Genomic DNA, 15,195 nt, shown 5'->3' with positions numbered 1-15,195 from the left:
AAAAAAAAAAAAAAGACCAGGTTTGCTGGTCTGATAGAGACTGATGGAACCACTGAGGTTATGGCCCCTACCTGTCTTTTAGGTCTGAAAGGAACCTACTCCTGTGACTTCCAGTCAAACAAAAACAGGTATATGAGCTGAACATTTACGTGAGGTAGATACACTCCTCAGAGAGAACAATCATGGGAAAATAGAAGGATTATATATGCATAGGGACACAGCTCACGGGTCAGGAGTGAATGGAGGGAAGGACACAGGGAGGAAGTGGGAGGGGAGCTGTTACATTGTGGTAAATTGCAGTCAATGTCATAGACAAAGTGTATGTGATCTGGTATATGGAAAGAGAATTTGCTGTGTAAACTTTCTCCCAAACCACAATTAAAAAAAAAAAAAAAAAATGAGTGGATCCAGGCTTGTTCTCTGCCTCGCTGAATGTCAGAGAACAATACACCAATCTCATGGAGCTTGAGAGAAAGAAATTGCAATCTAAGAAATCAATGAAACTAGGATTTGCATGCAAGTGCTTAGAAAATACATTAGTTTTCTGTTACTGCCACAACAAATTACCACAAATTCTGTGGCTTAAAATAGTGCATGTTTATTATTTTATAGTGCTGTAGAGTTCTGATGGCATAGTGCCTAAGACATTTGACTCCTAACCAGAAGGCTGGCGGTTCAAACTCACCAGCTACTCCTCGGAGGAAGGTTGGGAAATCTATTTCTGTAGTGATACCAACTCAGAAACCCAAGGAAGTGTTACTATGAGTCGGATCTGACTCAAGGGTAGTGCCTTTGGTTTGGTTTGGTTTAGATCAGAGAAGGAGCTCTGGTAGCACAGTGCCTAAGGAGCTCTGACTGCTAACCAGAGATTGGTGGTTCAAACCCACCAGCCACTCTGCAGAAGCAAAACTACTTCCATAAAGATTTATCACCTTGGAAACCCAAGGGAGTCGCTATGAGTCAGAATCAACCCAATGGCAGTGAGTTTGTTTTTTGGTTTTGTAGGTCAGAAGTCCAACACAGTCTACTCTGACACACATAGGGTCACCATGAGTCAAAATAAGCTTGAAGTCAATTATTTTGTTTTGTTTTTGGCTTTGGTTTTTTGTAGAGGCTGCCCTCACTTGATTTGTGGTCCCCTTCCTCCACTTTCAAGGCAGGCAACCACAAATTGAATTTCTTTCACACTGCCATGAAAGGTCCTCCACTTTTATGGACTTTATATAGGGCCCACTTGGATAATCCAGGATAACTTCCCCATTTCAAAGTCTGTAACTTTAATCACACCTGCTACATACTTTTTGCCATGTAAAGTAACGGTAATGTTAGAAATTCCAAGGACTGAGTCATGGGTACATTTTTGGGGGTAGGGGGAGCATCATTCTGTCTACCACACAATCCATGAAGTCTTTCTACAATGATTATTTGAGGATATACACCAAGAGAGGAAGCAAAATCTAAATTTGGGGAAGTAGTGATATAAAAGGAATTGGGGTGAGCATTAAAATCAGTTAGGTCATTCAGTCTAAGTAATCATTCTATACATTTTTACAGGAAAATATAAAGTTGGAAACAATTCATAAAGAATGACAATATACTCACTGTAAACTGGGGTTTATATACCAGAAAAAGAAGTGAGGCAAGGCCAGCTAATACCTTACTCATCTAGCCAGTAGAGGATTAGAAGAAACATAATGGAAAACTCTAAAGAAATGAAAAACACCATTAGAAAATATAAGTAAACCAAAAGGCACTGAGGAAGAGGAAGACATAGAGAGGTACACAGGAGGTACAGACAACAAAGATGAACCCTTTTGCATGTACAGTACTGCATTGTAAGTGATGGCAAGCATTGATCTATGAGTGGACAGAAAGAAAAATAATAATAATAAAAAAAGATAAGATAAGATAAGCAAACCAAAAGTCAATATAATAAAAGTAGAAAACAACATAAAAGAAGCTTCAATGAACAGAAAGTTTAAAACTAAGAGTCAGGAAATAATATGCATTTGTCATGACAATAAAATAAATTGTTAAATATCTTGCTTAAAACAATGGTAGAATTTTTGCCTCCCATGCAGCAGACCCAGGTTCAATTTCTGACCAACGGACCTCATGCACGGCCACCACTCCTGTCAGTGGAAGCGGACATGTTGCTATGATGCTGAACAGGTTTCATCAGACCCTCCAGACCATGATAGACTAGGAAGAAAGGCCTGGTGATCTACTTCCAAAAATAAGCCCATGAACACCTTGGCGATCACAATGATCCACTCTGCCACCATTCATGAGAATGGAACAGGAACAGGCAGCATTTCATTCTGTTATGCATGGGGTTGCCATGAGTAGGGGCCTGATTCAACAGCAGATAACAACAACAACAATTTTGCAGAAAAAGAATTCAAGAAGTATTAAATGGAATAGTGCACCATTTATGTTGACAAAATGTAAAGCGCATTGCCTTATTTAGTTCTCACTGAAATATATGTTATTAGCATCTTTATTTTGTTACTTATAGGGAATCTTAGGCTTAAAGAGGTTCAACGACTTACTCAAGGTCACCCAGCTGAGCCACAAAGCAAATATAGGGTCTCAGTTGGAGCCCAAAAGTTAATTGTATACGCCTCAGTGCGTATACATGAGGCCACAGGGTTAGTGGGAGGTGGAGCTGGGACTGGAGCCCAGTTAATTTTACCCCATATTCTGTGTGCATAACCCATCTACTATCCTGCTTCAGAAATTGTTTTCCTGTTTACATCTTTGCCTCATGCCTTAAACCAAACACTTGACATAAGTTATTTTTGTTCTCTCCTGCAGTTTCCCTTTATAACCAGAACTCCTATACCCCCCTATTGATTTTGCTTCTTTCAGCCACTGTGAGTAAATTCCTCCTATCCAGCTTCATCCCGATGGTAGGGTAGAAGCTGGTAGTTTAGCCCCTTGACAGGTCTGCTGCAGCCCTTGATAAGGACTGTGGTTCCTCCATCCCATCTTGTTAATTCCACCCTTTGTGTTCTGGATGGATACCATCCTCTTGGTCTCCTCAGGAAATGGTTCCACCAATTATCCTCTTTCCTCCTGAATCTTCAGATTCTCTCTTTGTTGGTGTTCCTCTTTATCTGAATGTAAGCACACTGATCCCACTGGAAGGAAATCTTCCCTTCACCATATCCCCCCATAGCCATTATGATCCTCTTCAACTTCATAACCATTTCTTAGCTCCACCTCCTTACTTTTCATTCGTTCAGACTCACTGAAATTGGATTTCTGCCTCTGTCTTGACAATTGAACTTCTTCCACTGAGACCACCAGTGATCTTCTTGGTTGACAAGCCATTTAAACTCTTATTTTACGAGTATTTCTGTTTTTCAAGCCTTCTCTTTGTTTGGCTCTCTGTCCTTTCCCCGACTCCTCTTTCATTCCGTCTACAAATCCCGAGAATTACTCTTTTCACGCTGTACAATTTCCTTTCATGGTTTTAAATTCAACCTGACACATTATATCTTCAATCTGGACACCTCTACTTAGCACCAAGCAACAAAACCAACCTCTACAGGACATCTACTACTGAATATGTCAAAGGCACCTCAAACTCACTTTGCCCATAACCTAACTCACTAGAATGCACTCAAGGACACCTTTTTCCTGCATTTCTTATATCAGCTAATGATACCATTACCGATCCAGGTTTCTAAGCTAGAGGTTATCATGGATTTCTTCTTTTCTCTTATTATCCACTCCTAGTGAATCACCAGCCACTCTTCGGAAGGAAGGTTGGGCAATCTACTTCCATAGTGATACCATCTTGGAAACCCAAGGAGGGGTTGTTATGAGTCAGGTCTGACTTCACAGCACATAACAACAACAACAGTGAATCACCATGACCCATCAGTCCTTCTAAGTATTTTCTAGTTCTCTTTTTCTATCTCCTTCCACCTCCATTACTTCTATGAATTCATTCAAATATTTTTATTGCAGTATCTCTTATGTGCCAGGCATTGCACTAAGTATAAGAAATACATTGTGAATATAATAGATATTGTCCCTTCCATAAATTTATGGAATTTATGATCAAATAGAGGACAGACATTAAACTAATATTTTCACAAATACAATTGCATAAATATAGTTACAAATAATAATGAATATCATACAAAGGAAAAATACAAGTTGCAATAAGAAATTATAACAGGGAACCTTGATTTAAAAGGAAAGATCAGGGTTGAGGTGATGAAAAATTTTGGAAATGGATAGTGGTAATGATTGTACAACATAGTGAATATAATTAACACTACTGAACTGTACATTTAAAAATAGTTAAATGGCAAGATTTTTGTTACATATATTTACCACAATAAAATTATTTTAAAAATATGAAAGGTCAGGGACAACTTTCCTGACAAAGTTATAGTTAAACACACACACAAGAAAGGGTTCAGAGAAAGCTGTGTGAAGAGCAAGAAAGTGTAGGCAAATAAAGGAGCTTGTGCAAAGGCCCTGTAGTTAGAAAAGCCTGGCTTATTCAAGGAACTCTAGTGAGAGAAGGAGAGGAACCCATGAGGAGGCTGGGGAGTAAGTGTGGGACAGTTTCTGTAGGGCTGTGGGCAGTTATCCTGTTACACTGTTCTGTAGGCAGTTATCCTAACTGCAGTGGGGATCCACTGAAACATTTTAAGCAGATTCAATGACACTTTCTGTTGCTGCATTTCAGCAAGAGATGATCATGGATACGGATTACAACGGTGGCCATGAAGTTGAAGAGATGTGGGTTAGAAATAGATCTTGGTGGTAGAATAGACCAAATTTGGTGATAAGGAAGTGAGGGAATGGGAGATATTAGGATGATTTCCAGGTTTCTGTCTTAAAAATTTTGAGGGGCAAATGACATTCACTAAATTATGGAACATAGAAGAGAAAGTTTGGACGAAAAGACCTAAAGTTCTACTTTAGCTATATTAAGTTTTTGACGCCTGTGAGACACCTAAAACTCAGTATTTACTTAATGTTGATTTAAAGCACCAAACTAGAAGCTTAATCTGTCTTAAATTATTAAAGGTGTTTCCAGAAGAGTTTCTCAAAAGCAATAGCAGCAAAATGATGCTATACACTCGTTATTTAAAAAAGAAAAAAAAAATCAGAATTGGAATTTTCTATTTTCAATTATTGATATCCTACACTGTCCCTGCCAAGTGTTTACAACGTGCCATAAACCCAACAGCAGTCGTCACTCGTCATTACCCTTAGCCTGTTCAGAACATAAATAAAAAGCCCTTTGTAGATGTTAGTATTTTCTGCAAGCCTCACCTCACTCTTAGCCTCCCTGACACAATTTTTCCTCTTTCAGTCCATTCCTTTATTCTTGTTTGTGATTATTTACCTTGCCTGGTATATTTTGAACACAACCTTTATGCAGCTGACTTTATCTAAAGACCGCATGTGCAGACTTATCCTTTTTAGATACTTGGGATTACTTGAAATGGTTGGATTACTCCCTCCATGAGGAACACAGCCAGGGGAAAATGGTCATTTGAACAATAGCTTTATAGTGTTTAATAAGAAAAAATCCTTTTATTTAAAAGGTGATTTTTAAGTAAATGCAGAGAGGATGCTTTTTAAACCACTGCAGAGAAATTCTCAGCTCACCACATAAAAACAGATTTCCAGGTCAAAGATGGCAGCCAATTTGAAATGTTCTTTGCAAAATGAATGCTTGGCTTAGCTGAAACATGCCGGTATGGTGTTGAAGGGTACCACCATCAACATATCCTTCATGCTTGCTTGAAGGAAAAGTCGTTTCCTAGCCTAGGTCAGTTTCATTAAGAAAAATTGCTCTTTCACTGACTTTCGCTAGCTTAAACAAATTATGTAGAGGAACTGGAGGGTTTAACCCACTTAATGAATTTTAATAAGAAACATACGAATCAGTCACAATCCAGGAAGAAGTGAGTAACATTGGGCTAGTTTTAACTGAAGTTATCTCATTGCCCTGCCTGCTCCCACTTACTGAATGCTGGATTTGTAAAGGAAAATTTAGATCTATTTTCCAGGCTGTAGAAAATGGGGGAGTTAATTTTATTAGTGGTACTTTTCTACCACAAATTGGCCCTATCTGAAGATTCTGAAAAACCTTAGTAGAACTTTTTCCCCACAGTTTGGGAAACATTTTTAAAAGTTCCTTTCTTGGGAGAGTTTCCCAGTTCCTGAAATATTTTCAGAAATATGGTGGGAATGTGAGCCACCTTTATTGCCTATAATCCTTTACAAGAAAGGATAACCTAGAAGGTGAAGGATCTGTGGTGGATGTCCAAGCCAGTTTCCTACCCACTAGCAGGATGTCACCAACCATGGCACTCTGGTAGCGTAGTGCCTAAGGCACTTGACTGCTAACCAGAAGGCTGGCGGTTCAAACCCACCAGCCACTCCTCGGAAGGAAGGTTGAGCAATCTACTTCCATAGTGATACTGCCTCAGAAACCCAAGGAGGGGTTTCTATGAGTGGGTGTGACTCAATGGCAAACAACAACAACTTCACAAACTCATGGTGACCTAGTGTATGTAAGGGTACAACTGTGCTCATAGGGTTTTCAATGGCTGATTTTTTGAAAGTAAGTTGTCAAGCCTTTCTTCGAAGGTACCTCTGGGTGGACTGACCCACCAATCTTCCACTTAGCAGCCAAGCGTGTTAACTGTTTGCCCTACCAAGGGATTCCCAACAGGATGTCACAGGGACCATGACATACAGTGTTATCTTTCTCACTTTCTCTCAAACACTGATGAAATATGCATGTACTTTTGTTCTCCCCTTTCTCTTTTTTCTCTCTTCCTTCTTTTTTCAAGCAAAAAAAACCACACAGATTTTCATAGCGCGAGGCATAGAAATCAACAGTGAAACAAGCCTTATTTCCACTTGGTTCCTACTCCCTTTCTGTTGCTTAAAATAAGAAAAGAGAAATAGAAAGTGTTTCCCAGCATCTCTATCAATTTTAGTAACTGCACAATATCCTATAAAATACATGAAACTGTAATGGTGACCTTCAAAACCCAAGTCACATATTCTAGCAGGTATTTCAGTCAAAGGAAAAACCATTCCATATCCTGCAAATGGGAATTCAATGTATCAACTGGATTTAGAAGTATATTGAAAGACTTAGTTTTGACTGGAGAAATTCCTGGAAATCTTGGACCATTACCTTGGTGTTTCCAAATTGAAGATACTATGATAGGGCTGTCTATAATGTTGCTCTTTATATTTTGGGATTAAAATGTAACCCCAATTGGAATCCTTTATTCAAATTAGGGTTACATTTTAAAAGTCCAGCATCTTCTTGCCCTGTGAAAACAATAATAAAAAAATAATTTACTGACTACTCACAAATGCATGCCAGAGGACAACTGTAAAGATACTAATATTCTTTCAGTCATCATTTTGGGTATCATGTGTCAAGAGAAGTAGTTTCTCAAAAGAGTCATTTTGTGAACCTTACTGCCAGGGATAAGGCAATGTGCAAACCAATCATCAAGCAATTTGCAAGTGGTCTTTTGTGATGCTGACATTGGCCACTTAGAGTTTTGCATCTCCTGAGATGAGGGCTAAGTCCAGTCTACTGATGACCAGGCAACCAACACAGTGCAATGATATATTTATATAAAAAACCGAATGTTCTTGGGTTTCTTTAAAATAAGATCCCTGACAATAAAATATTGAAGGGGGAGGAAAAATAAACAATATTTTCCATATTTGTACTGAATCAAGTGGATATTACCTTCAGTAATTGTTAACATTGTTATTACGTTTATTTTTTAAATGATTTCCAAGTACATATATAATGTTTTCTTTATGTAGGGTTACCAGGCTTAGCAAATTAAAAAAATATATATATTGCTCAGTTAAATTTGAATTTCAGATAAACAATAAATATTTTTTTAGTGAAAGTATAGCCCATACAACATACGTTTCATGCAATGTAATAGGATGAATAACTAAATGAATAGCAATGTAATAACTAAAAAATAAAAATATTTACGTGAAATTCAAATTTAATTGTGCATACTATATATATCTGGCAACCCTATATTTATGTTGTTGTTGTTGTTATGTGCTGTCGAGCTGGACCCGACTCATAGTGACCCCTCCTTGGGTTTCCGAGGCAGTATCACTGTGGAAGTAGATTGCCCAACCTTCCTTCCGAGGAGTGGCTGGTGGGTTTGAACCTTCTGGTTAGCAGTCAAGTGCCTTAGACACTACTATACCTATAGTTTATTAAAAATTGTATTTAGTTGACATGTACAATTTAAATTTCATTATAAAGTCAGTATTGTCTTCTTTTCTCTAGCATTCTCCAGTACCGACATTTTTGTCTAAGCTATTTGTACTGTTTATCTTTTTCTCTGCCCATTCCCGTGTTTTCAGTGCAGAAGAACAATGTATTTTAGTCTTATCTTTGATTCCAAAGCAGACAGATATTAGAGATTTAATTCAGTTTTGTATTTTATATAAATACACTTAAATTTCCTTATTAGAAGTACCTAAAATTTCCCATGTGTTCTCTTATTGTACTTTTTTTCTTTTGTGTTTTTACTCATGTTTCATTCACCTTGTAAACTGTTCTCTTAGATCTTTTGCTTTTTGTCTCAAAGTTCAAGATTAAATAAATATGTTTTCATGTGCACATACACCCCCAACACACACCAGGTTGCTGAGCATAAGATTCAATATGATCGCAATGGAAAATATGGATTAAGTCTTTGTAAAGAAATGTTAATCCTTCAGGAGAGTTATAATATACAGGCCAGAAATAAACAAAAACAAGAGGGAAAATGTTTTACTATTACTTTAAAGAGAAAGCTTTTTTTTTTCTTTTCTTTTCTTTCCCTAGAGAGCTCTGGTAGCATAGTGGCTAAGGCACTTGGCTGCTAACCAGAAGGCTGGCGGTTCAAACCCACCAGCCACTCCTCGGAAGGAAGATGGGGCAATCTACTTCCGTAGTGATACTGCCTCGGAAACCCAAGGAGGGGTCGCTATGACTTGGGTCCGACTCAGTGGCACACAACAACAACAACGACAACAGGCAACAACTGCCTGGGCTCTGAAAGGCTTAACAAGTTGTTATATCCCTGTCCCTGTTTCTCTGTGAAAATAGGTGGTGAGGACTCCAAAAATTAATAGTCTCGGTAAACCAAGCCTAGCAAAATGCTTAGGACAGAGAAAAACAAGTACACCAGGCAAGATATAATGGTCACTAGAGGACTAGGGAAAAGGTGTCCCAGTGGTCCAGTTAGTTATGTAATGGGAATAAAGTTTACCAAGAAGTTTTTAAATAATTGTGTCAAGTAGGTATTATCCCACACACCACCACAATGCATGTATGTGAAAAACTTCCTATATCTCAGAAGTCTTGTCTTGCTTCTGGGATTTATTTACTACTGGAAGACTTCTAGAAATAAGTTCAATATAATAATCAGCATGTTTCTTAAAGGATTTTGAATTTTTTTGTTTTTGTTTTTGGTGGTGTTGGTTATTTATAATTTTATTTGGAACAGATTTTTCAGAGAAAACATCTCCACCACAAAAAAAAACACAGTAGTATATTTTTAATATATAATAATTGGACTGAAATTCTTATAGTATTTCTGTAGCACTTGTAATGAAGTTGAGTGGAAAATTAGAGATTAATTATGTAGGAAACCTTCTGGCTTAAATTAGGCCAAATTGAGATATCCAAAATAGGTATTTTTATTCATCTTATTATCAGTGGTTATAGCACATTAGTAAATTGCCCAAGAAATACATAAGTTATTCATTTTTTAAGGGACTCTATTCTGATACTATTTCTTACCACCCAAAGTTACTTCTCTGCAACAAGCTTCTTTTTGACAACGACTCAGAACAGGCAACTAATGTAATAGAATGCCATAAGCAGAGAACCAAAGACTTGGGTCATGCCAGTGGTTTGAAACCAGATGGAATGCAACAATCTAGAGGAATCAGAAGCCAGAGTGTCTGTGATGAAAGGTGGTCAAATTAAACAACCGTCTCTCCTCGTCTGTTCTTGACCAATCTCCATCTTAAGCCATTTTAGTTCTGACACTATAATTGCTGAGCAGTCAGATGATTATGGACTATTCACGGAGGAATAATCATCTCTTAAAATAAGGTCCCATATGGAGATGAGAGGTCCATGATAGAAGAACCATTTTCAAAGCATCTGTATCAAAGTCTAAGCGACTCCACCCCCCCCGCAAAAAAAAAAAAAAAAAAAGAACCAGATGAGTTGTGGGGTGATATCAAGAACATCATCCATGGAGAAAGCAAGAAAAACCAAAAAAACCAAACTCACTGCCATCGAGTTGATTCGACTCAAAGCAACCCCTCCTTGGGTTTTCCAGGTAGTATCTCTGTGGAAGTAGATTGCCCAGTCTTCCTTCTGAGGAGTGGCCATTGGTTTTGAACCTGCTCATTAGCAATCAAATGCCTAAGGCACTACACCACCAGAGCTCCCAAGGGACTCCCAGCACCTATCAAATGTTAAAAAGCAAATGCTCAAAATCTTTCCTGACACTGCAGGAAGAAGGTGACAACACAAAGAACGTAAAGGAAATAATTAAATAATTAGATATGGTGAGGATATGTAAATGACATATTTTCTCAAAAGAACAGCTACTGACAATTTTGTAAAATAGTTAACAAATTGTATCTTTCAATGAAAATAATAGTTAATTGAACTAAAACTAAAAACTCATTGCCATTGAGTCGGATCCAACTCATAGCGACCCCTCCTTGGGCTTCCAAGGCGTTATCGCTGTAGAAGTAGACTGCCCAACCTCCTTTCTGAGGAGTGGCTGGTGGGTTTGAACTGCCAGCCATCTAGTTAGCAATCAAATGCCTTAGGCACTACACTACCACAGCTTCTAATGGTTAATTGGCAGTAGGTTTTTTGTTTGTTATTTTTACTTATTAACTCAAGCTTAATTAGCCAATAGAGTTTTTAAAAATCACTCTTCAACAAGACAGAAAATAACAAATGCTGGTGTGTTTGTGGAGAGATTGGGACTCTCATACACGGCTGGTGCATCTGTAAAATGATAAAACTACTGTGGGAATTGGTACGGTGATTCCTTACAAAGTTGGAAATAGAAATACCATTTGATCAGTAATCCCATTACTAGGTATATATCCTAAAGAAGTGAGAGCCAGGACATGAATAGATATATGTACACCCAGGTTCATCACAGCACTATTTACAATAGCAAAGAGATGGAAACAACCTAAGTGTCCATCAGTGGAGGAATGGATAGCCAAACTATGGTACAAACGCACAATGGAATACTATGCAACACTAAAGAATAATATGGAATCTGTGAAACACTACATAATGTCAATGAACTTGGAGGACATTATGCTGAGTGAAATAAGTCAATCACAGACAGACAAATGTTAGTCCACTATTGTAAAAAGTCAAGGAAAAGTTTACCTATGGACGGAAATTTTCCTTGTTGGTTAGCAGGGATAGGAAGGGAGGGGAGGGAGAATTGCTAGATAGGTGAGAGACAAGTATTGATGTGGGTGAAGTGACAGGAAATATACCAAAAGCCAGTGACCAACCCAGTAACACTAAGGAAAAGGAAGGCACAGAGAAGTGCCCAAGAGGTATAGACAACAAAGACAAACACTTTTACGTACACAATACTGTATTATCAGTAATAACAAACAGTAATCTACAGGTTGATACATCAGTAAGCTATATGATCAGGTATGTGAGGGCATAAGGGAATATACTCATGACCATATGTAAGTTTGACAGATGGTATTTCTACATACATATCTGTATGTGCTACAAGAATGTCCATATATATAATAGAGCTAATGGAGCAAAGTGATGATAACTTCTTTGCCACAGCCAAACACCCCGAGGGAATGACTCACTGGGCCCATGGGCTCAGGACCATGGTCACGGGGGACATCAAGCTCATTTGACATAACATACTACACAAAAACATTGTTCTATGTCCTACTTTGGTGAGTAGTGACTAGGGTCTTAAAAGCATGCAAGCAGCCATCTAAGATGCAAAAATTAGTCTCTCCTCATTGGGAGCAAAGAAGAATGGAGAAAACCAAAGATGCATGGGAACAATTAGTCCAAGGACTAGTGGTCCATGAGAACCTCAGCCTATATGACCCTGAGACCAGGAGAACTAAATAGTAACCAGCTACCACTACCAACCACTCGGAAAGGCATCAAAATAAGACATCACGGATAGAGTGGGAGAACAGTGTGGAACAAAACTTACAATCATAAAAAAGAAAAAGAGACCAGAATTACTGTCTGATAGAGCCTGGTGAAATCCAGGACTATGGCCCTAGTTACCCTTTGGGCCTGGAATTGAACTCACTCCTGTGGCTTCCAGACAAATAATAGACAGCCATATAAGATGAACATTTACACTAGTTGGTGCACTCCTTAGAGTGATCAACCACGGGAGATCAGAAGGGTGGTACTTGCGCTTGCTTGCGCTGGGAGACAGCTCAGAGGCCAGGAATGCATAAGAAAGAGCACAAAGAAAAGGTAACCACAAGGAGGAAGTGGGAAGAGAGCTGTTGCATTGTGGGGGTTGCAGTGAATGTCATGAAACAAAATGTGTTTGAACTGGTGTATGGAAAATGATTTTGCTCTGTAAATTTCACCCCAATCACAATTTGTAAAAAAATAAATAATTCAAAAAAAAATAACTCTTTAACTTGTGATAAAATTGTTGTTACTAGATTTTATAGAGTAAGTCAAGAATTTTTACTCTCAACTCTTCCCAAAAAAGATGTGATTAAATTATTATAATTAAATTATAATTAAACTACACATGGAACAGAATTATTTTACAGTTAGAAAGGGAGATAAGAACATACAGAGTATGTAAGATAGAAAGAAAGCAAATTCTACCAAGCTCCTTAGGTAAGATGGTTATTACATTTAAGTATTAAATTTGACTCTAGGCTCCAAAAAAAGCTGAGAACTATGATGAATTGTATTGTTTTACTTTTTCCATAAAATGATTTATCTGTTCTTCACAACAATGCACTGAAGTGCAATTAGCATTTTGGCCATGCCTGAGTTGGATTGCAGAAGTGTCTACATAATTGTGTGTCCTTATTTCTGTAGGTATTTCCTATAAATGGATTATGGTTCTTAATTGTTTCTATTGTGGACAAGTCCCAGTTTTAAAGGTGATAAAAATAGTATGTGGCAGTTTTCAATATTTTATTTTCATTGGACATTTTATCAGCACTGAACATTACCTAGCATCAACATGAGCCAAAATTGTTGAAAAGGGAAGATATATGAAAAGGAAATGATTTTTTTTGTATACTAGATTATGTTGTAGTTTGCTAGGGCCAGTGTATGCCAGTGCTCCCCCTGTCACCTGCCCCTCATTATTTTTAAGCTTCTTTTTACTGCTATTAAAAATAATCAAAACTTAGCAAAATTTGAACATCAGGTTTATTCTGTATGCATATATGTGTATAGGGAGGCGACTCTGAGTCCAGAAAAAGCAAATGGCTCAAAGAAACCATGTATGGTGGGGCTTATAAAGAGAAGAGAAAGGAGAAATATAGAACATCAACCATTAATCTTAACATGATGACTAATCTTAACATGCATGATTGATGGACGTCTACTTTACTGAGCTCAACTGCTATCAGGTTATGTCTGGCATGGCTGCTCATAATTTGGCCCTCCACTCACCTACAGCCTTGAGGTCCTTTGAGATTTAAATTAGGGTGTAAGGTTTTGATGGCTATCCCTTTCTGACAAGATAAGACAAATTTACGTTGCCATAGAGCAGTTTCTGGGTGGCTTTTTATGGTTCATGTTTGGTTTCACGGATAAGAAAAACTTGAAAATCAAAGGAAGATGCCTGTTAACTAATTTTCTTCTTCTATACTGCCTTTTTAAAACTAATTCCATATAATAAAAAAGAAGAAGAAGAGCGTAATCTTTCTTTTAATTTTCTCAATGGACATTTGGATCTGTCAGCCTAATTGTCATGCCATTTGTGATTCATTCCATTAACAAACATTTTTACCTTCTTCTTGCGAAACATTGTGCTAACACTGGGGTAGAAGGCTAATAAAGTAAATATCTGCTGTGGAGAAGATCTCAGTGGGGACAGTCACACAAATACAATAGACTATGGTGCATAATGTAGAAACATACATCATTTTTAAATTTAGGAATAATTAATACTTGTTGATTGATTTTTAACTACATGAGGCAGACTAGAGTTGCTACTTACACTAAACAAATACATTTACTTTAAAAATCTGAATTTCTGTGTACTCTCTCCAAAGATAAGACTGTGTGACAGAAATCCATAAGGAATAGTCTGTCTTAATCCTTTGAAATTGACTGTTTGCCATACAATCACTCACTGTGCCTCAGAATCCTCCACTGCCAGATAAGGAAATTGTTCTTAGAATCATTAATATAAGTCCAATGAAATTATTTGAGCTCCCTGAAGAAAACTATACAATTAGTGTGTGTTGTTGTTTGATGTTAAATAATTCAAAGTGAATTAAAATTATCTTAACATTATGCCACCCTTAAGTGGTACTGTGGTATATTTTCAGAGTTCAAATATTGTTTTCTTTGTTACAGGTTTCTTTTCTCCATGGAAAACTCCAAAGCCTGTAAGTTGGAATTACTATGCTTCTTTCTTTATTCCTAGTTATCAATGCAGTCCCATTTAATAAGGGTTTCATTGCATGGCTTCAAAGTCCCTTCAGCTCTGAGATTCTGTGATGACAATAGAGCGAGTTGTCTCTGCCTCTTCTTAACTCCAAGTTTCCACAAATATGGGAATAACTCATCTTACTTTCCTATAAAGTCTATTCTGCCTGTTTGTTTATATATATGAATACTTACAAAATAGATGCTAACACTATATGCCATGGTTTAATGAAAATACTTAAGAAACATTTTGTTTTTCCTCTATCATAAATACTATAGTTTTTATAATGGGATTTTTAGAAAAAATGCAAATTAGTATAGGCCCATAGATCTTGACCTAAAATTTAAATGTGGCCCCCCCCAGAAACTTCATTTTGTTTATATTTATATTTTAATGTATATGTATTTTATATTTTAATGTATATATGTACACTTATATTTTTATGTATATATGTGTGTATATACATATATGTATA

At 37.3% G+C, this 15,195-nt stretch overlaps 1 protein-coding gene across 1 annotated transcript in view; it reads left to right on the top strand.

Moving 5' to 3' along the window:
* The window catches only part of MAGI2 (membrane associated guanylate kinase, WW and PDZ domain containing 2), a 1,828,989-nt gene that overhangs the window by 1,574,227 nt on the left and 239,567 nt on the right, over positions 1–15,195 (top strand). Inside the window, exon 11 of the mRNA XM_007945217.1 lies at positions 14,648–14,679. Coding sequence (XP_007943408.1) covers positions 14,648–14,679 — 32 coding nt within the window. The remainder of the gene's footprint in view (positions 1–14,647; positions 14,680–15,195) is intronic.

The sequence above is a fragment of the Orycteropus afer genome, unplaced genomic scaffold, assembly GCF_000298275.1.
Source record: "Orycteropus afer afer isolate SDZICR_OR568_19922 unplaced genomic scaffold, OryAfe1.0 scaffold00007, whole genome shotgun sequence".
Lineage (NCBI taxonomy): Eukaryota > Metazoa > Chordata > Mammalia > Tubulidentata > Orycteropodidae > Orycteropus > Orycteropus afer.
This window is presented reverse-complemented; position numbering and strand designations above follow the sequence as displayed.